We start from the raw sequence: 25,109 nt of genomic DNA, 5'->3' as shown, positions 1-25,109 counted from the left end.
TTTCGGAAAAATAAACGATACACATCTGTTTTTGAGACAAAATAAAGTAAAGGCGAACTTTCTAACGATTCGCTCAATGGGACGAACAATTTCCAAGAATGTTACCCAAGGCATACCACTTAAAAACCAAAATATATTTGCTTCAAAATAATAAAATCTTTTTTTTTCAAAGCACATAGCAGCGATTATTTTATTAGTTACACAAAAGTAACATAATATAAGAAATAAACGCAGCATTCATAGATCCATAGTATCTCATTAATCATTAAATTCATAATATTTTCTAAATTCGCCTATTCCTTAATTTAGGGGGGCGAGTGCCCCCCCCAAATTACGTCCCTGAAAACAAAAAATGCATAATATTTTCAATTAATGTTAATCGAAAATCGAGATTTTGGGGAGGGGCCCCTATCCTATGTTTCTATATACATGGATGTGTCTAGATTAGGAATAGATTTTATATTCGGAAACTGTTTAAAATTGTGTATTTAAATCTTACTATATCGTCGAAGTATAATCAAATATTATTTTGAAAGTATGTATGAAGTAAATTTAAATCGCTGGTTGATGATGAATCGTCCTATCAAAATTGTTTTAAGCAATTCAGTTTATATTATTCACGGAAATTTGTTCATTCCCATTTTTACTTCATTAGGTAGTTGTTACATAGGTTGGAAATATTACATAACCTTGAGGTTGGAAATGGGCCCGGTAAAAGGGCCCACGCAAATGTTGAAACTTACATTTCGAGCCTAATAAAAAAAGTTAACCGATCCTTGGGCTGTTAAAGCAGGTATTAGTTGTTTGTGTATATCGTAAGAAATTTGTTTTGTTGAAATACCCAAACTCTAGGTCCCAAAGTGCAATATCCTATAAATTTTTACACACGTGAAATAGTTAAAAAGTTATTTAATTTTACTGAGGGCCCATATTTTCTAACGGATAGTGGGGCCCACATGCCATCGGGCATGTACGCTTGTATGGCCAGTCCGCCACTGTGTATATACATATGTATACTTATAAGAGACGTATGAAATTAGGGTGGAGTGCATTTGGACGAATGAATGTTATGTTTAAATCAAAAATGCCCCTCTGCCTAAAGAAAAAGATCTTCGATTAATGCGTTTTGCCAGTGATGAGTGTGACGTATGGATATGAAACTTGGGCAAAAAATTCAATGTACTCAAAGAATTTTGGAACGCTGTATACTCGGCATTACGAGGAAAGACAGGAAGCGGAAGACATATGTGAGAAGTATGACAAGGGTAGTGGACATATTGGATAGAGTAAGGATATTGAAATGCCAATAGACAGACCACGTGGCTAGAAGAATGGACAAAAGGTGGAAGTGCTAGAATGGTACCCGAAAGAATGCAAAAGGGTGAAAAGAAGACCGCAGGGAAGATGGGTAGATGAGGAAAATGTGTGGATGGATGAGAGTTGCGCAAAACAGAGACGAGTGGAAGCGTGTTGGAGAGGCCTCCGTCATAACACACTAGAAAAACTTATTTTGTTTTTTTTTTATGCATATATTAGATTAATAATATATAGTACGTATCGAAGAATTCATATATAGCATCAAACTTCCATAATCTATTGCTGGATGACTGCATTTCCACCATTCAACACATATTCAAGGTTTTTCTTTGATTTCAGTGTTATCATATAGGAATATTGTATAGGTACAATATACACATGTATGTATGTCGCTTTCAGTTCACGCCTTGCTTACATATGTATGTACGTATTCCTTATTAGATATCTCTTTATTCTGAGAATTCACCTTACACGTTGAGGCATATAAAACCTACGCATACATTATACATACATATATGTATGTAGATACATACATACTTAGTCGTATGTATCTACATACATATATCGAACTCGAACGTAAAATTCTTACGTTCAACGTCTACATCTTCCTTTATAAATGTATAATTTATTACATTATTCTTTAAACATATTGTACGCCGGTTTATGTAAAAATATTTTCTTCCCACTATGTATGTACATACATATAGCATTTTATATATAAAATAATAAAAAAAAACTTTCCCCGCTTCTGAACGATCTTGGTAAAAGAGTCGAATTGTTTATGACAGATTTTTCATTCGTTGTGTTATTTTTTTCAACGACAATTTCATCGGAAAAGGTGGTCGACGCCTGGGAAAACCTTTTTCCGGGGTCGCGCTGTTACTTCGGCCATTTACAAGAGGGAAAGATCGGATGGAAAAAACGGAAATAATGGGACATTTTGCTTCGGGCCCGGGAAAATATATCACATTGTAATATCCGTCATAGGTTTTTCCTCAACGACAAAAAATATTTAGATATTATTAATTGAATAAAAATTAAATAAAAAAATTAAACGATTTTATAAACACCTGTACTTGGTGTAGGCATACTTACACACGCGTACAGTTACAAACAATGGTTATGGCTGAAAGACTGACACTTTACGACTTCCATCAAGTGGGTCGTCTTCCTCTTCGGCGTTTCGCGTCTAAACTTTCCTTAGGAATTTTTATTCGAAAAAGTAACTTAAAAGTTGCGCTCAAGATATTCACAAACTTTCATAATAATATTACCTTTTTTGCCACCTCTGGAGAGAGCGGATATCTTGTTTAATCAGACCAAACCCTCCCCCATCCACCCTCGAATCTGTGTACCGCCATTTTGCTCTGAGCGTGACGAGTTGGACTGTTTTAACGACCGTTAAACGTAACATTGTACCGGATGATATAATTTATTTCAGCACCTTTCACGGATCAAATTAAAAATTTACGTTTAAAAATTTTTAATATTAAAAAGTTTTCGGCCGTAATATGCGTATAATGTCTGAAAATTTTTCACAGCGGTTAAGTTGAAAGACTCGTTATGAAATTCAGTAGAACACTTATTAATAATAATTAGGCTTGACGCTGTCCTCACGGCTCGCGGGTACGCATTTAGGCAATTACAATGTTATAAAAAACTATTGTATTATATTATGAGTGAACACTTATTATAAAAAAACAAGACAAGGATCATTTTACTAAAACACTTTCTATAATATGTAATTAAAAAATCTGTCAATATTCGTTTATTTGATTGTGAACCACAATTGATTCATATTCGTAGAAAGAACAAAATAAGTTAGATCTACGTATTTCTTAAGAATTCTAAATGCAGACGTTGCACATACATATGGTTCTTATGATTAAATCATATCCATTTCAGCACTTGAATCAACATCTGTTTTTATTAGATTATAAAGCTTGAAATATAGACCAGACTATTTTTGTTTATTAAAAACGTTGACACAGAAGTTAATCGAAACCGAATTTATATTTCTATATAAAATACAGTATGATACAGTCAAATAAAAACGATGACACTTGAAAGTTTAAACGATTGGACTTGAAAACGATTTATATATTCTCTTACCTTACACAAATTACACATTTTTAGAGTTCGTTTTTCAATTTGGACATGTTCAATTAGGTTTTTTATGCGTATAAAAAATAAATCTCCAGGAAACAAATTTCCAACAATCGCCAATTTATTTTACTTTTTTCGGATTTATCGTCTTTTTTTCTTTCATTTTTTTTTCGACCCCACTTGCATATTGCGCAAAAATGGCGCGCATAAATCAAATCGCAATGGCGACATACTAAACTTTCTCAATAAAAAAAATATCAGTAAATTGGACGCAAATAAATATTTTTCAGTAGGTACATATGATATAAGCCTTTCTCGCATAACACATATGTACATACATATATACATACATACACAATTTGTAAAATGAAATACGTATGTACACATTTTTGACACAAATATAAAATACTGGATTAGTGCGAAGTACCGTGCCGCATTGTTCTCATCGTTTGAACAGAACAAATACGACGCCTCTGATAAATGAAATAAATAAATTATTCTTATTATGTCGTTCTAGTGTTGTCCGGCCATTATCTAGCATGGGCTACATGAATCTTTCATGCGGACTCTTCAAACTGCAAATGGCTACTGTCGGTTTATAAAAAATGTATTTTTTTCTGGACAAGCAGTGTCATCGTATCAGGGGTTATAAATGTCACATGTCAGTCGCATATGCGTTTAAATAAAAACAAAGCATTGCAGGATGACAAAAAAGGACAATAAATAACCGACCGAGCTTGCAGAAAATAATCTCAAGAATATGTTCCCTCTGTTATTAAAAAAACTTCAACGTTTTAAAAAAAGAAATGAATCAGTCACACGTAAATAAAAATTGTATACAATATTTTTAATACAGTACAAAATTTTATATTTCAACATAATATCGAAATACTTGTGTATGAAAAATTGTACAATACAAACATACATAGGTGGCTTGCGGTGAAATTTTATTTGTTTCTATCGCACAGCTTAACTTAAATGTGCGTGAATAGGATAGGATACAAGAGCATGCGGAATGATGTAGCCGCTTTTGTATTTGCGATAGAAACCGAGAAATTTCCACGGCACGAAAATAATGTATGTATGTATATCCATATAAGAAACGCCCATAAAAGTTACGATTTCTCGAGTCAAAAATTTAATAACAACAAATAAGCACTTATATAAAATAAACATTATCCGTATTTCTTAAAGTATGTCTTGTATTATAAACTTTGTACGTGCTTATGAAAAGAAATAGAAAAGCTCATTTTCTATATAAGTTCAAAGAACCGAACTACTTATATAAGTATAATACATAATATTGTCTCAGTTCATTCTTCAAAGCCTTTTTCGCATTGTTTATTCTTTTTAGGTTTTCCAAAAAATAAATTAAAAGTTTTCTTCAAAGCTCGTAGTAAGATTTTTCACCTTTGTAATGTGAACAAATTTGTTATTATTTATTCATAGGGTTCATGAAAGTTTTCATGGTGATGAGATTTTTGTATTTATTTTCTCTTATAAAATGCATATATGTACATATGTATGTATGTACCAATACGAGCATATAAATATGAATTAACCCGTATTAGCATACATATGTATGTATGTAAGTATGTTTTAATACAGATTTATAAATTGGGCCAAAAGTCACCATGATGTCACAATGTTACATTTATTATTTCATTCCAATAATACAGTTGAAACCATTATTTGCAAATACAATCAATTGAAAATGGGAAAAGACTGAATTTCCGTACATATTTTAATCTCAAAAATTTATTCACCAGATATTTCAGAATATTTATAAATAAATATATTCGATTAAAAGTAAACGTCATCGAATGCTTCAAATATGTATATACGTATACATATTTGAAAATAACAAGGTGTCAGAATAATTGTTTTTAATTAAATTTGACTTTGTGCTTTGGAAATGAAACATTTTTTTCTTTCCTTTTATAATTTCTTCAAACGGGTTTCTTTTTATATGTAAATGTATGTTTTTATACTTTTTTTGTATACATATATACCATTTGGTATATATGTATACCAAAATTTAATAAAAACAAAACGAAAGACTTCAAATAAACGATATTCCTTTGCGAAAATGAATCGAAAAAAATAACAATGCCTTCGTGACTTTCAAAAAACAAACGTAGCAAAAGAAAATCGGTACATTTTTGTAACAAATTGTATACGCACGATCGACGCTTAAATATTTCTTCGTAATGTATGCACACACATACGTGCTCAAGCGTAAGCCGAGAAGGCAGCAGCCCCTGGCGCCCACTCAACAGGGGCGCCGAATCAAACATTATTGTGTTTTAAATGGATCTTCCATATGCAATGGTTGACTTAATAAATTTTAATCTATTTAAGATAAATACAAAATTCATTTTATTAACTCATTATGGACCACACGAATTATCCAAAAACTCTCCATGAAAGTCCGCGTATCTTTCAAAAAGTAACTGTAAAAATTGTAGGTTTTGTAAATGAAACATATGCAGTTCGTAATTTTTTTATCAAATAACATGAAAGCAGTTTCTTTAGTTATTTTATCAACGTTCCTCAAACGTTGGTAATTGCTGTTCCTATTCAATTTTGTACATATATGTAATTGAATAGGTATAGCAATTACCAAAGTTTGAAAATATTTATAAATAAAATTATAGATAGATACATATATACATTTCAATATATTTTCATTATATGATATCTATCTCGTGGATCATTTTGTTATTCATTTAAACGTAGGATCTAATTTAAGAAGTACTCTGCGCGAGAAAAATTTTGATATCTGGCGATTTCAAATATTATTATTTTAAAATATTATCGAATTAAAAATATATTTATCGGTATTATGAATCAAGATGCTGATATGATATCTATGATTGGAAGTTTGAAAGAAAATGTCTAAAAAATGTTTTCATTAGATTTAGAAAAAATGAATGAAATTTCATTAATAACACAGCGTATGTGTATACGGCGAGATACGATACACACACGTATGCATTATATTATTATATTATAATGATTATAAAGATATAATAGTACGACTACAATTTTAGAAAATGTGTGGATTTTTTATATTATACGCCACTCCTCGCTCACGACAGAGGTAGGATAAATTTTGAAGTTATTACGGTTTTAATGATGAATCGTTTTAAGACGGATGTTCAGAATTGCTCGCTTGCCGGCAGTTGACGACACCTGCTCGCCAGGGCCTTAGAGCGCGCAATTGTTAACGCGAATTTACAAGAAAAAGCACTTTTACTACCAGGCGCCGCAACGCGGAATGAAATTGATACTAGATTTAATAATATACATACATATACAAACACGTATATATTTTCATCAGCGTTGATATAATAATGGTTTTAATATTTTATGAAACTAAATACGGAGTCTTTGGGAATATGATAAGAGAGGAAAAAGATCATTAGCGCAGGAACGTATTATTAAAAGAAGAATTAACTCTGAAGTCATAGATATATTACGAGATGCGGTAATTCAAACTTTGAATTTATACGAGTATATCATATCATTAATTAGTAATTTAATTAATATCTAAAAATAGTTTTTTATTATACATCATATACATACTAGGGATCTCAAATCCGAATATTCGAATACTTTTTACACGGACTTATTTTTTTATTTTCAATCTACAGCACATTTAGTTCTATTTGATGTTACAGATAATGATTCTCTTAAAATTTTAATAATATCTTTAACTTCATAAATCTACAAATAAATAATTTAAAGCTACTATTCGATATTCGATATTCGAATATATTCGAATATTTGGGATCCCTAATGTATGTATGTATGTATGTACATATGTATGTATTAGGTATGTACCTAGATCAACACTTGTTTATATTTTAAAATATTTATTAAACAGTAAGTATACGGTAGGCATGCTGAAACTTTTAATATTAATTAGAATAATTTTGACTCAACCCGGTAGTTAGAGTACAAGATGTTAAAGTTTGGAGACGTATGTACGAATTTTCACCAGCCTAAAGTGTCGTTTAACTTTCGCGCATATTTGATTTTCGTGATTCAATAACATTAGGTGTTTACAACCTATTTTTAATTAATTTATTTATTTATTAACAATAGGTATGTATATGTAATTATTTATGACTTTTATCAAAAATAAATAATCAAAAATATATAAAATTACTATTTTTAAATACAATCTTTATGGGCGTTGAGAGTCAAGCAATCACCTCGGTAATAGTAACGTCGACCGGAAAATTCGACAAACGAAATTTTGCTTTGAAAGTGCGATCGGAAAAATCTCAATTTCCCAGAGAGCAAGATCGACGTAAAAAGGAAAGAGTTGATTATTAAAACGGGACGAAGAAAGAAAAGGAGAGTTGGTCGAAACTGAAATTAACAAATTGTTAATGGTACCACGCTCTCGTTTAGCGGATGAATAAATTACAAAATCAATTACAGAAGGGTGGGTAGTACTTCCGACCCTCGTTTGATTATAACTAACAATAATACTATTACTAGCCAAAGTACTTGACTACGTCCAGGTCATAAAAATATTTCATAAAAATGAAAAATTTCAGTGTTGTTGTTCAATTAGATTGCGAGCGAGCATTTATATAATTTAACTTGAACTAGAACACTCGATGAAAACACTTTCTGTACAACAAGCACTTTTTCAGTACGACACCTATACATACGTAGATTTATTTTGCCGAACTGTACGAAAAACTTTATACAGTTGATTAATCTTTCACATATCCATATATCCATATATGTATGTACATATGTCGTATTCCAATTTCAAGGGTCTGCAGATAGCCAGCCTACATAAAAAATACTGTGGTAAGCCCGGCATATATTTCACTTTGAGTTGATGCGTTTGTTAGTTTTTGGAAGATTCAAATATCAAATGTAATTACATATATCGATTATTATACATATCAAAATTCACCACAATATTTTTAATCTAGAGCTATTTTAATATCAGGTTTAAAACATTTGGAATGGTGGCATTTTCAATATCAATTACGTTATATATATTATAATAAAATTGCCTCAACGAAAGTAGCTATATAATATGATAATTTCGAAGGGCCTTTAAATATTTTATATATATATATATATATATATATATATATATATATATATATATATATATATATATATATATATATATATATATATATATATATGTATATGTATATATATATATATATATATATATATATATATATATATATATATATATATATATATAAATATATTACTTTAGTTATAACATCAACTAGCTTATTTTTTATTAATTTTTATTAATATTATCAATATATTTAAAACATATATATTGCAGACTATAATATAATTTAATTTATAATTAATATTTTTCGTAGCAAAATTGGCTTCATTTTTAAATTCTGCATTTTATTTATGTTACCAAGAAATCCAAATGAATCCAACTACTCTTACACTATAGATTTTTTTCCATGGAATGTGTGTACCTGCAGATGAATTATATAAATCAAACCATTGATGCAATGTATATTCTACATATGTTTGTACATACATGTATGTATACAATACACATTTCCAGCTCTCGGCACTTCGCTGCAGTTTGAAACATAGTATAAATTAAATGCACTCGGCACCTCAGCGAACGTTCAAGTGTGGGTCGCGGCTTTTCCGTCCTCTTCCCCCACCCAACAAAATCCTCTTCCACTAACGGAATCGACCATATAAATGGCTTAGATGTTGACCTACACCCTCAAACGAATTTACCCAAATGACACTGCTCGGTAAACCTCTCGAGACCTCGTCCGAACCCTAAACGGAGTTTTCCGCAACATTGTTGGGAAATGGGAAAACGCTCTCCGCCCCTCCACTCCTTTCGCTCTCACCCTATACACAATACACGCGGTTAAGTAAACGCTCGGATGAAAATTGAAAAATCTGCATACACTAGTATGTACATAGATACATACATATATGTATACAATGAACCAAAAATGTATACAGATTGGGTAAATTTAAATGAGTAACATTGAAGTTGAGGCTAATGAGATATTAGACGTACAAATCAGAATACGAGTGAAATTAAAATAGAACAAGAAACATTATCTTATTTTTCATATGCATCTGAAAAGAAAAGCGTTTAATTAATATGTTCTTATAATACCATATGGATATTTAGGTTAAACGCTGAATCCAATATCAATATATCCAATGTACTGATACAAATATGTTTGATATATCGACAAAAAGTGAATCGCGGGTTAAGTTCGAAAAAGACAATATTATTGAACTAATGAATATTTAACCAACGAACATTATCGTATTATAACATACTGAAATTGAATCAATTACGTCAGACTCGTGTTCGATCATTGCAAATGTCAAAAGACTAAAATAAAACGATGAGCCATTAATTTCAGCGAATTTACATCGACTGAAATTCGCGCTAAATTTACATATACATACATTCGTAAATTCGTCACGCACATGTGCGTAGAATTTTTCCTCTTCTCAACGACTGTCGGTTTATGTGTTACGTTCATAAAAACTGAAGCCTTTGGGAATTCATTATTGCGCGAAACACACGAAAGCACTGACGATCGTTTTAATATAACAAAAAAAAGTGGAAATACGCGGCAATAAATGCTCCGCTTCAACAAAAAGACATTTTCTTTTATATGACTACTGTTTAGGAACGCGTGCGCCTTACATGTAGTCTCCCTCCATTTTTTTCTTGTTTTGAGCTAAAATCCTACTATTAAATAAAATTTAACAAAAATATTCAACGGAACAGCAGCTTGGGCTAAGTGTATAAAAATAAAACACCGCGTTTTCATTTTTAGCCAAATGACGTAATTTGTTTTGCATTAAATTGAAAATGCAAATCAGACATTATTTGTGCATTCCTTGCACGAATATTTTTGCGTATGCAAGTTTGGCTGAAGTATTTTGTGATATAAGAATAATAACATGGAACAAACAATGATTATCAAAATTTACATAATGTTCATTGGCTTCTCAAGTAATGACTTTCATAATAAACCTTAATATGTAATAAGGAATACATAATGTATAGCGTCGGTTCATAATTTACAATCCTACTAATATAAATACTTCACTACAACACTTTAGTGTGAGATAATATTGATCCTTTATACGTCTATTTTTACTTATCCAATGTACATATACATATATGTAAAAAGTAACGATAAAAAAATCTGCTTAATATAAAATATATACATATACTGAATATCGTATGTTTATCACATTTTTATAATATGTGAAAAATTAAATTTGTGTCAGTTTAATTCGTATTAGCATAACATACAAGAACTAAATGATAACACTTTCGTTGAAAAAACCCATTAATAGCTATGATTAAAAAATCAAAAAAAATGTCAAAATGATGATTCTTTCCGTTCAAAAATCCTACGATCGATCCTAATACGTACGCCACTCGTTACATAGTAATAAAAAAAAATAATAATTATAATGCCACCATCAACCCCCACCCGCAAATCTTTCATGTTTTCGGCGTCACACCTGTTGATTTTTTTTCCACGGTCCACTGCCTCCGATTTATTACTGACCCACCGGTGATTGATGATTTATCCGTGGGAAATCACAGGCAGGTGGTTAACTCTGCCCGTTAAACACTACCCAGGACAAGACTATTTCTACGTAGCTCATGGAAAGGACGAGACGCTGACATGCCATAAAGATTGGGTGACTGTAAAGCCGTAAAAAATAAATTAAACAGAATGGTTACCACACGAATTTAGGGGTGGTTGGTGAATATTTTCTATTTGCCATGTGTTGCATACTGCTATTCTCGCTGAATCCTCTTTGTTACATTTTCCAACGAGGCATGTATGTATATATGTATGTATATATATATATATATATATATATATATATATATATATATATATATATTATTTATTGTATACATATGCACAAAAAATGGATCTGGTTCACTGCATCGAAAGTCGAAAGATCGAAAAGAAAATATCGGAAAGCGAAGATTGAAGATCGAAAGATTGTCCACAATAAATAAGCAAATAAATTTGATAGAATATAAAAAAAGTATTAAAACTGATATGGGAATAGATTGTGTGTATAATAAAAAATCATAAATAATGGAAATATTTTGGGATGAAAAAAATTACGTGTAAGAAAAAGTTACATATGTGAATTTTAAAAAAACTATGTATATAAATTCATTCGCTGTGCCAATGTGATTATAACACGAAAAACAAAAACTCTGTGTAAAAACTGCTTTTATCCTGAAAAAGATTATTAACTATGACTAACAAATTAGGTATTGTCAACAAAGCTTAAATATGTTGAGTAAAGTATAAACTATTATATAAACCGGTCAAACATTTGCATTGAACCGAAAGACCGGTCAAACATCGATAAATCACAACTACCACTTACGGATACTACTACATACATAGTATGTTGGGTCACATCTTGAAAATTTCTCCGAATTTTTCATTCATAGACCGAGAAATTCTGACACCGACAATAAGCAAAAAATTAAACACAGAAGACGACTAAATTTATGAATGCAAATCGATAGATTAATTTTTGAATAATTTACAGCGATGATTTATTACGGTTGAATTTCCCAGTGACGTAGAAAGGCTTTCGACGTTCTCAAGTGCTTTAAATTCGCTATGCTGTGAAACATGAAATATCTCAAAGGCGCCCATCTACCTTTAAATCTACATACATACATATACATACATATGTATGTATGTATAGGTATATATGTACATAGATATTTGAATTTTGTTGTTCTGTATACCTACCTAATTAATTTTAAGGGTTTTGTATTAAAACGTCGAGGAATAAAACGAACCCGTATCTATGCATAATATTTCAATACAAAAAACATTTCAGATACGTTTATATTATTAATCAACTATTATATATACATGTTTCCATAGCGATCAATAGAGAAAAAGGAAAATTCTAAAATTAAAGTATTTAAAATTTTCTCTTACATTTACATGAACACATTTTTGTGTTTATTTACTTCATTGTTGCGGGGCCATATTACGCGTTATAACGAAACGGTATCCGTTCTACCTCTTTGCGAAATAATATAATAATAAAATGCGAAATTTCATTCAAAGCAAAAATTCAACATTCAACTAATATATTATTATTATTATCAACATTATTATACATATAGGGATATTTATTGTTTTCTTCAATAGAATATAAAACAATTTCTTTGGGCGATGCTGTTGTGACCCGTTTGTAACTTGTTAGAAAAGGAATTCTTATTGCGTCTTGAAGTCGCTTTTAAACCATAATAATAATAATAACATAGGCGCATATAACTTTAGCTCTATATCTGTCAATTAAAATTAATAAAATCTAGAAATAATTGCATAAAATAAATAAAAAAATTCAGGTGGTGTTTTTTTTTTTGTAATTTTTACAAAAAGAATTTCCGAAAATAAATGTATTAAAGTACTACTACTTCGTGAAATATGACACAAACATGTATGTATGTATTACGATTTTAATTGAAAGGCCATGCAATTGGTTCGACGAATGTGTTTGCGTTTGGCAATTCTTTCAAATTTCACCCCGATTTGAAGCCTGACGAAGCTTTGAAAGTAGTTCACTGGAGAAGAAGGGAAACGAGAATTCCACGTTTAATTGGGGACTTTGGTGGGCGAGCTTAAATTATTTTTCATACGCCCTCCTTGTTATTTGGCTCTGAAGTCCCTTTTTTCCGATAATTGACCAATATATCTTTGTCGACCCTCGGAGACTCTTTTAACGCAATCCTTGCCTACCCCATACCCACTTATGTATTTCTATCCCCCTCAACTCCCTTTTTCCTTTTCTCCTTCTTTTCTTCCTATGACAATCATTCGATTTAAAGAGACGGGAATTATTTTCCAATTCGAATTAAAAACAAAAACGCTTCGGCTAATACTGAATATTTTTATCGATTTCAGTGTCTGAATGTGTATCCTGAATTATTTTAATGCCTTTAAAATCAATCAATAGATTGATTTTAAAGTTGATGGATTTTAAAGGCTCATTTTATACAAACAGGCATTAGGAATTCATAACTAATATTCAAAATTTTCGATTAATTAAATTCTCACACAAGGATCGACTAATCTGCTAATCTGACTAACTTATTGATGCAACTTAAATGCGATCATTGAATTTTCGCATACACATCGATTGTGGGTTTTTGCTTCCGTGTGGAAATATCAATTTTGAATGGAAGCTTGGGGGACCGAAACGCCCTCGACTTCTGAAGGGTCGACAATTGAGGGTGGACGCTAATAAGTCACTAATGAGTGTCGGCGGATTCGGCCGCTCTAGGGATTTTGATGGCCGAAAAAAATAAAGGAAAATCCCCCGTTCCCAGCTCAATTAATTACTTTTGAAAACGCTTTATGCAAAAAATATGAGATGCGATTTTTATATACCTGAAAAAACTAACCTTTTTGATTTGACAGTTGATAAAACCAAAAACAAAAGATGTCATCTTTTATTGGATATTCTATATAGCATTCATTACAAATAACAAAGTCGTTATACCATAAATGACCTCTGTAAAATATTGATGGTTAATTTATTTATTTTTTTAAGAGTTAGTTAATCAATGATGACAACTCTGATATGAGTTTATATTTGATTTGTTTATGTTAAAAAGATAGATTCACATTTATTAAAATAAATTAGTTTGAAATGAAAAGTATTATATTTATATAATTTAATATAATATGATCACAGATATGAATTTCTAGTTTCAAAATTATTAATTTCTTGAATTAATAAAAGTATTATTAGGTATAATTCAAAAATCGATGTAAGAAAACAAATTGGGCTTTTGTTAAAATAGTCATATTCCAAACTATTTTTATAAAAAAAAATTACTAAAAACCGTCAAAATTAATTTAACAATCACATTAAAATACTCACTACAAAATATTTTATATACTGCGTATATTCGGCATGTTATGGCTTAATAGCTAATTATATTTAATTATACAAATAATAATTATATATATATATATATATATATATATATATATATATATATATATATATATATATATATATATATATATATATATATATATATATGTATATATATATATATATATATATATATATATATATATATATATATATATATATATATATGTATTGATAGACATGGATGCATATACATACATATGTACATTCATATGCGCATATGTACACGCCCACGTGCACATAAAACAATAATAGCTATATACACATACACAGAGGTGTTGACTTGTTATAAGTAACAAGTCAACACCTCTGTGTATTTAAATTTAGGATTTAAAAAACACATATATCTCCGAATCTCGAGCCAATCAACACTTTTTATTACCAGATTCGTGTTCACTGGGCATAGATCTATAAGAAAAGTCATATCTCGTCTCTGAAACATTTTTCGTGTCGAACAGTGTAATCTACGCTCACCTAGGTGGAAAATATCGCATTCAGGCAATTTGGTTTATTTGATATACATATGTTCATCAAATTTAATTCCTTTAACATGGATATTAAACTAGTCATCATGGCATCCAAGATACTCCTCATGGCTCCATTCTCTAATATTTAATTGACAAATTCATAAAGTACATCACAGATCCACGAAATGTCAATGGACAATCGCATTATATATGATGATATTAGTATTCTTTGACAATTTTTTTTAAATATTTTTATTATAAATTCACCAACTTATATTAAAAAGATGTTACTTAATTAAAATTTTAAAAATCCATCAGCGTGTCAAAAATGCTGGTGCTATTTAGTAAATACATATAAGATTTATTTTCCAATTACGGAACATTTTGACAAAATAAAATACGTGTTTAAACGATTCGAAAACGAAATCATTTTATTAATTGGAAAAATTATTCCAATTAATAAAATGTATATTTAAAAAAGCATTACATTGTACATATATGTGACAATGATTTGAACACACCACTTATAACATCCAAATTCTATAGCAATTAGTGAAACGTAATTTGATAACACCTGCGAAGAATGCGGGTTGTTTAGCTTTAGGCATGTACAAATTCGTATTACATATATTCAGTTGACGATCCCTGGTTTTAAGGGTCGGCACTCAGCGCGGTGTTTATTGTGCGAGAAGAGTGCTAAAGTGGTGCTAATGCTAATTTTACAGGCAGATGATTTTTTTCTTTTTTATTTCAGTGTGTTATTCGCACACAAAAAATACGATAACGGGAGGGATGAGTGACGTTGCCGCGGATTTGCATCATGGAAAACTCTGATTTTTCCGAATTTAAACTTGTTATATTTATGAACCATACATACATACATACATAGATGTGTATGTACATATGTATGTACACGTGAATAAAGTCTCACTTTTCACGGATCAAAAATTCAAGAAAGAAAACAAATTTTGAAAGAGACGTTGTGATATATGAGGTTCTTAATTTTGACATTGATATAATGGGATTTTTATTAGGGTGGATAAATTTTCGAAAAAAAAACACCAAATAAAAAAGATAAATTTTATTTTCAAAATAATTAAATTTTTTTAAAAAAATGTTAAATTTTCAAGAAAGGGTAAAACTTCTGAGCATCATCAGAAGAAAACAAACAACAATTGGAATTTTCTAAAAAATGTTAACCGTTTGTAGTCGAGGTAAACAGAGCGGCAACAGTCGTTAAACCCAATCGACCGTTTGCCTTTTATTTTTATATATAGGTAAATATGGATACATACGTATTTATATATTACTCAGAGGAGGAGTAGGTATAAATGGCATATATATTTTTATTTATTTGGTATCAATTTTCTGATTTAATTCGCGATAATACCACAACCGGAAAATTCTCGACGGAGCGAAAAACCTCTCTAATGATTTATTTATGAACGATATCGTACACCCTGAATCCGGATATATACAATTTGCTGGGTACGCACAAAGATAATATAAAAAATAAACAATTTTTATGCAATAAAAATACCCTTTAGTGAATTAAACCATTGAAACATCAATTTGAAAAAAAAAAATTCTTGTCGAAACTATAAACGAAGCATATACACCTTTGATATGAGTGTTTTATAAATGGAGCAAATGAAATCTTAAATAAGTTTAAAATAAAAAAAAATACCAACCAACCGAATGAACATATATAAAATGAAAGAGTTAAATTACACAATACATAAAAGTATGATGGATATAACATTTTTTCGACATGCAACAAAATTTGGCATGCTCAGTCTGAGATATCCTAATATATGCACATATTTAAATATGTTTATAGATTCTTATAATAGAATATTCAGAACTGAATGAAAAAAATAAATAAAAGAAAAATTGGTATAATCTCAAACAAAAAAAATCCTAAATTATCGGTAAATTTAAATTTAAACAATTCAGTGTATGTACATATATTTAAACGAAAATTCAATTTATAAATATTTAAATTGTAAACATGTTTTTGGTGCGTTTTCATAAAAAAATAAAGCAAATTAGATAATTTCAGAATCAGATATAATATACTGCACTAATAATTATACTTTAGCACCTTAAAGCCGGCAAGTATTGGAACGGCACTGAGAGAGAATTTCGTCTATTTTATTTATTTCTTATTTTTTTTCTTTTTGAAGAAAATCGTCGATATTCGAATGCGCGGCTGTGTTTTACAGTAATTTTACACATCGGCGACGGTTCAACGGGGTTTACAGCGCTGAATGTCACTGATGTAAAATAAATAGGCGGGGCGTGATGGAAATATATTAGACTGAAGGAGGAAGAGGGCGAAGGAATGGAATGGAATGGTAGGAGGGACACTCGCTGAAAGTAATTTCCTTCAGCTGAAAAACGGAAGAAAACCTCCGAGATGACGACATGGGGATTCTGCGATTTCCACGAAAACCGGAAACGGAAAACTGTACGTCGGAAAAATTGCCGCACGCACGAGCTCTCCACTCTTTTCTAGTATTTTTTTTTACTTCAAACTGCAACGCATCACTAAATTTCCATTAATCACACCGCATAAAAAAAATGCATATGGAAAACCTTTATATTTTTTTTGTATTGTTATTGAGTTTGGACTAGACTAACTCCGACACATTAAACTATATACATATTTATAAGAAGACCTATCAAGTCTTGTTTGTTTTTTCTTCTCGTCTTTTTATAACAAATGTAAAACAAATATGTAAGTTTATATCTAAAATATTATAATTATCATTACTCACGACATGTTTAGACTCACAGTTATGACCCTTCAATATCGATACATCGATGTGTGGAAACGATACTTGTCAATTCAAAGTCAAATGCAACATACAATATTGACTGGCCAATATGACAGATTGTCGTTGAAACTTATAAAGCCCATTAGTATTCGACACATACAGATGAACAAACCTCGCATAATATAATATTTATAGAATGGAATGTTTCACATAAATTTAATATCAAATATTGAAAATATGTAAAAACACTACATCTAGAAAATCACGTTATACGTTGATTTTGATCTTTGGCTCCAAATTGTTTTTAATATGTTAAATATGAATTTCTTGTAAGGAAACGTTCATTTTATATATGTACTAGCTGAACCCAGGCATGCGTTGCAATGTCATAATAACGCATGCAATTCCCGTTCCCGTTCCCGTTCTCGTTTCCGTTTCCGTTCCCGTTCCCATTTGTCGGAAAAACGCAGGTACCGAACACATTTGAAATTATTGCGTTGCAATGACACTCATTCCCGTTTTTCCCGTTTCCGTTCCCTCTTTTCCAGTTTTTTTTTTTCACAGTAATCTTCCCGGACATGCACACAACAAATCCTGAAAGTTTCATCGTAATAAGTTCAGTGGTTTAGCAGCCTATTCGAGACACACACACACAGACATTAATATTTATATATATAGATAATGCGTTGAATGTTTCATTGTCGAGTCTATTTCTAATTTTGTTTTTCGTCCACCCTGCAGTCGAAAATACTCGTTCACACGTTGTTGATGTCGGCTTTATTGCGAATTTGGAATAATTCCTGTATTTAGGTGAATTAGTAATGTTATTACCGTCTTATTACGTCTTTCATTCATTGTTTTTTTTTGTGAAAACTTGTGAAAACTTTTTGGTTGTTTGAGACCCTATTTCTTTGTCATTATGTCATTTGGAAACATGAATTGTACTTGCGTATGTTTTTTAAGATATGTTTCGATTGGATTGTGTCACCTGATACCAACGTTGATAATGGTTCGGGTGGTGAATAGGGATTCCAAATATTCAACTATTCGAATATCGAATAGTAAATCCAGAGTTATTCGAATATATCCGAAAATTAAAAAAAAGCTTATTACATATGTACTAAGCATAAATTACATTATATTTATAGATGTAATATATTACAATTAACAAAAAAAAAATTCCCAAAAAAACATTCCCGTTTTTCCCGTTTCCGTTCCCGTTTTTTCCCGATTTTTTTTCACAGTAATCTTCCCAGACATGCGCACAATAAATCCTGAAAGTTCCATCGTAATCGGTTCAGTGGTTTAGGAGCCTATTCGAGACACACACACACACAGACATTCATTTTTATATATAATATATAGATGTAGTCCATTATTCGACAACGCATCGTCGATTCAAATGAGAAAAGCATTCGTTTTGATAACAATGCCGTATCAAATTACAGAATAAACCGAATTCGAATTGCTCTGGAATGAAATGCGATCGTGATTAATAGTCTTTATATTAGAAAAGAAGTGAGAAATATATATGTACATATGTATGTATAATAAAAAAATACTAAATTCTGCATCTCGAGAAAAACAGACACAGCTAAAGAAGTTCACAACTTTCTTTTAGTTAACAAAAAAACGTAGTACGTAGACAATATTTAATTTGGCAACATCGACACATTGTAAATATCGTATAATCATTTCTTTCAATATGAAAATTCGTGCTTATGAGTTTTTGCCAAAGTTTAAATTTGTTTAAGTAGCGTCCTTGAAATATTTATATAATAAAATGTTGTATCTAAAAACGAATATTTCCATAAAAATATGTATATTAAATTGAAATCAAACATTAGGTAAATCATTTTTTCCATCGCAATAAAAACGTGTTGATAAAAAAAGCCGATCGTGTTTCTGTAAATAGCAGCCGTCAACAATACTAATAATATTCAAATGTTTTTATAACATTATGTATGTAAGAATGTAAACATACATATTAAACAAAGTTAATGAATCGTAATCGTGATATTTCGTCGAGCTGTTATTGTTGCATAATAATGACAATTCCTACACAAAAACTATTTTTGCATTGCGATGTTTACATTTAAATTAATTGAATGCGTAATAATAACAGCTAACCGGTTTTTCATACATATATTTATATCTGATATACATATGTATATTTAAAATTAAAAAAAATCTAGAAAAACTATACTAAGTTGGACATGTTCCAAATATCACGGTTCAGACAAAATTCAAATAATTTGTAAACTTAAGCTATGTACAAATCCAATAAATATTGTAAAATATATGTACAAACATACATACAATGTACACACGTATGAAATATAAATGTTATAAGTTACTACTCGTCGGTGATAATAATAATTCTATCTCAACATTCAAAATTCGGTTGAATGTATAAAAAAACTTTCAACAATATATGTACATACATATGTACATACATATATACATACATATGTACATATCTATGTATATTACAAATTACATACTTCAATAAGAAATTTGCATATGTCAATGGTGAGATGTTTTCATAGTTTAATTGCATAAAAGTAAAACAAGCTTTTTGTAAAAGCAATTATTTTATATAAATACGTATGTATGTATGTATGTATGTTTGAATATTTTTTCTTCTTCGAGTGCCTTCTTCCTTCTTATTGCACTATTCTAGACAAACCCTCAAACCCCACTTACTAATTATCTCACTACGAATTCTTAATATACATATGTACAGTATTCAAAAAAGGTTTCTCCTACCCAATTTATTTTTTTCCCGTTTATTTTTCCATGTAGATTTTTTTGAAAAAAGGCTTAAATGAGATTTTCCGTTTATTTATTTCATTCATTCATTGAGTATTACTGGTGATTTCATTATTCATTTAGTATAATTGCTATTAAAATTCGAATAAAAACGAAAACATGCATTCGATTTTAAAAATCATTAAAAATAAATAAACAGGAAAATTGATGAATTTAATTTGTAACCAAAGTGTATGAACAGGTAAACACCTGTTTACGGAAAACCAATCGGCAGAATTTCAATAATTCGAAATTATCGAAAAATTTTTTAGTAAAGAAAACAAAAAAAACCTTTGTATCCAAAAGAAGTAAAGGTTGAAAACCAAGGACGACATTAAATCTCCAGAATCTAATAATAGACAAAACAGATCTAAAAATAAACTCAACAACTAATCTTTTAATTCCAGAAAAGCATCAATCTGAATTAAAAATAATAAACAATGGAAATAACAAAAAAATATCGGCATACATACCTCTATTATGTAGCATATATGTATGTATGTCTTTTTCAGGATTAAATATTTTATTAATCTTAAGTCAATCAAAAATAAAATAATAATAATATAAACATTGGCGTATCGTTAAAGTGCAAATTCAATACTATGCAGAGAAAGAGAGCGAGAGCGAGAGAGGGAGAGGGAGAGAGAGAGAGAGAGAGAGAGAGAGAGAGAGAGAGAAAGAGGGAGAGAGAGTGAAGGGGAGTACTGGGGAGTACTGGGACAGATGACACCGAACACATACATAGAAAGAGATACACACCAAAGAGTTGGTGTGCCCACATCTCGCGGGGTATTTGAATGCGTAATGTGTGCGAAATATAGTCGGGCACCCCACACTCGGCGTGTATACGTTCAGAAAAGTTGTGTACTTACGTCCTTATGTGGAGATGTGGGCGATGCGTGCGTTAGGATGTGTGCGGGTGGGTCTGCTTTCGAGCTTTCGACGCGAGCTTTCCGTCCACGGCTCGTGAACGAGAGTGTGGTGCGCGCCGCAAACACGTACTGCTTCTGCCCTCTCCTCCGGGCGACTGGGCCCGGGCTGCTGCCGCCCGTCCACTATATACGCTCCGCACAAAGGATATAACATGGCGGATTGCGACCCAAGCCCTTTACGTATGTACGTATAATACATACTTTGCCGCGAGGGACACTGCGATGGCTTCAAGAGATGTGCCGTGCCAGTGGTAGATACATTTCAAAGTCGGTCTGGCCTGGTCTTATGTGTCCGTCGCGTCAATCTGGGGAGATTTGTACACTCGAAATGTAGAAATGAGCGGTTGAAAGAAACAAAAGTTTATTTTGTATACATACTAGTGGCCCAGTGCACACATTTGTGCACTTGATAAAAAGTGGATATTGTAAATCCATGAAGTGAAAAGACTACTCACCCCGAGCTAATTATTACCGAGCTCGATTGTTGCCGCTGCCTCTTCTTATTTCATCTCCGAAGAGACGTAAACGCGAACGTGAATTTGGTGCCCAATATGGTGGCGTTGAAGAGAATTACTAAAACAAAAGAATAAATTAAATAATAATGCGCATTGCCAGTCAATATGTGTGACGAACAATCGTCGAACAATCAGTGTAATCAATCCTTTTATATATATATATATATATATATATATATATATATATATATATATATATATATATATATATATATATATATATATATATATAAATATATATATATATGTATATATATATATATATATATATATATATATATATATATATATATATATATATATATATATATATATACAGTGGCGGACTGGCCATACAAGCGTACATGCCCGATGGCATGTGGGCCCCACTATCCGTTAGAAAATATGGGCCCTCAGTAAAATTAAATAACTTTTTAACTATTTCACGTGTGTAAAAATTTATAGGATATTGCACTTTGGGACCTAGAGTGTGGGTATTTCAACAAAACAAATTTCTTACGATATACACAAACAACTAATACCTGCTTTAACAGCCCAAGGATCGGTTAACTTTTTTTATTAGGCTCGAAATGTAAGTTTCAACATTTGCGTGGGCCCTTTTACCGGGCCCATTTCCAACCTCAAGGTTATGTAATATTTCCAACCTATGTAACAACTACCTAATGAAATAAAAATGGGAATAAACAAATTTCCGTGAATAATATAAACTGAATTGCTTAAAACAATTTTGATAGGACGATTCATCATCAACCAGCGATTTAAATTTACTTCATACATACTTTCAAAATAATATTTGATTATACTTCGACGATATAGTAAGATTTAAATACACAATTTTAAACAGTTTCCGAATATAAAATCTATTCCTAATCTAGACACATCCATGTATATCGAAACATAGGATAGGGGCCCCTCCCCAAAATCTCGATTTTCGATTAACATTAATTGAAAATATTATGCATTTTTTGTTTTCAGGGACGTAATTTGGGGGGGGCACTCGCCCCCCTAAATTAAGGAATAAGCGAATTTAGAAAATATTATGAATTTAATGATTAATGAGATACTATGGATCTATGAATGCTGCGTTTATTTCTTATATTATGTTACTTTTGTGTAACTAATAAAATAATCGCTGCTATGTGCTTTGAAAAAAAAAAGATTTTATTATTTTGAAGCAAATATATTTTGGTTTTTAAGTGGTATGCCTTGGGTAACATTCTTGGAAATTGTTCGTCCCATTGAGCGAATCGTTAGAAAGTTCGCCTTTACTTTATTTTGTCTCAAAAACAGATGTGTATCGTTTATTTTTCCGAAAGTTTGTAAATTTTTTGATATAGTGATACATTTTGATGGTCGACTTTTGTTAACCATTTTGCGACCATGTGAAAATTTTTGGAAAAAAATTTTCGCCTGCGGCGCTTTTTTGGCTTTTTACATAAGATATTTTTATATATATTTTTTCAAAAATAAGCTTATTATTTTCATATTGTATATTTTCCATTTTTATTCCGATATAAAAAAGATTTTTTGAAAAAAAATTCAATTTGACCAATCTTTGCCTGCCCCCCCCCCCCCCCAAGAAAAAGCTGAAATGACGTCCCTGATTGTTTTCTACCGAAAGTAAAAGCCGCTTTTATGCCGCATTCTTTTATGATGCATTCTATTTACCTAGGACAAAAAAGAATTAAAACGAAATATACAATGTAATTTATGGATCTATTTTGCTTTTGCCATTTTTCTTGTACCTAAATTTGTTTATTCCCATTTTTGAAAATTTTATTTATTTTTTGCCCTTGATTTTTAGCGTGATGGAAAGAAGAAAATTTTGTTATATGGGGGGGGGACAAATTTTTTTAACCCTGGGTGGGGCCCCCTTTGACTCCTGGCATGCACTGATTTCAGTCCCAGTCCGCCACTGTATATATATATATATATATATATATATATATATATATATAAATATATACATATATATATATATATATATATATATGTATGCCAATGACATGCGATGGAATTTTCTGTTTCATCGTACACCTAAGTGTACCTAAATGTGGAATTTTCTGGTCGCTTTCCTCATATCTGAGGATCTCGTGACTTTCATGTCTTCTAATTTCCATAATTCAACCCGTCACACCCCGTCATTCCATAATTCAACCCATAGCCCGATACTCTCGATACTCCGCAGCTCGCAGTGATCCTTCTTTTTGGGGATCGTCCTCTTCCTCTGTTTCCCACAAATTTCCCAAAACGACCCATTTCTCCAGGCTGTCTTGGTCTTGCCTCACGATAACGTCCAAGCGTAACGTCCAAAGCATTGGACGTTACGCTTAGGCATATGGAATATTAATGTAAAAGTAAACACCTAAGTAAAGCTGTGCGATACAAACAGAAAATTCACCGCAGGTCACTGGTATACACATCATATAGATTAGTGAAAATTGATCGCAATCAAGTGAAGGCGATTAAATGATCCTTTGGCAGAATATAAACTAATATCCGGGCGTGGGAGACTCTCCTAGATGGACTTCATTGACCTGGAGCCTTCAGATATGATACAAATGTATCACCACTGTTCATCAATGTCATTCATGGCAAGATCATGGAATATGGCGTCGTTGTGAGATAAAGATATTATGATTCGGTGGCAACGATTGTCGTATGCGCGATCGCAATGTGCAAAATAATCTGTTTACCAGATTTTGATAAACGGGTTACTTCTCAAATGTGAATAGCTAACAGGATTACTGGTCGCACGAGAATTGGTCGTACAGAAAAATTTCCGTACAAAAAACTGCTCAAGTATTGCTCAGAATATGGTTTTTTCTACGAGATTTTTATTATTTGACCAATATTTGGGCAGTTTTCTGTTTGTCAATTTTCCTGTGACCAATTTTCGTGCGAGCGGTTATCCTGTTAACGATTCACATATGAGAAGTAATTTTATATGTACATATGTAGTTATCGACGCCGAAGAGGGATCTTCCAAATCCAATAAAGGAATCATAGCGCGTGAGTATTAAGAGCATTGCGGCCGCTTTGTTTAGGTACGTATGTATGTAATGTCACGTTATCCGTCAATCGGCGTCATGACAATGACAAATATGATATTCAGGTCAACATATGTATCATAATATTGACTTTAATGTATCACAATATTAA

The 25,109-nt window shown here is 31.1% G+C and overlaps 1 protein-coding gene across 1 annotated transcript in view; it reads right to left on the bottom strand.

The window, feature by feature from the left end:
• Positions 1-24,265, bottom strand: part of LOC143910802 (uncharacterized) — a 79,987-nt gene extending 55,722 nt beyond the window's left edge. Inside the window, exons 1-2 of the mRNA XM_077429398.1 lie at positions 24,113-24,265; positions 21,373-21,555 (exon numbers count right to left, since the gene is read on the bottom strand). Coding sequence (XP_077285524.1) covers positions 21,373-21,555; positions 24,113-24,265 — 336 coding nt within the window. The remainder of the gene's footprint in view (positions 1-21,372; positions 21,556-24,112) is intronic.
• Between the last annotated feature and the right edge of the window lie 844 nt (positions 24,266-25,109).

This window comes from Arctopsyche grandis, chromosome 4 (genome assembly GCF_051622035.1).
Source record: "Arctopsyche grandis isolate Sample6627 chromosome 4, ASM5162203v2, whole genome shotgun sequence".
In the NCBI taxonomy this organism is placed as follows: Eukaryota; Metazoa; Arthropoda; class Insecta; order Trichoptera; family Hydropsychidae; genus Arctopsyche; species Arctopsyche grandis.
Note: the sequence above shows the minus strand (reverse complement) of the source record. Positions and strands in the feature narration are given on the sequence as shown.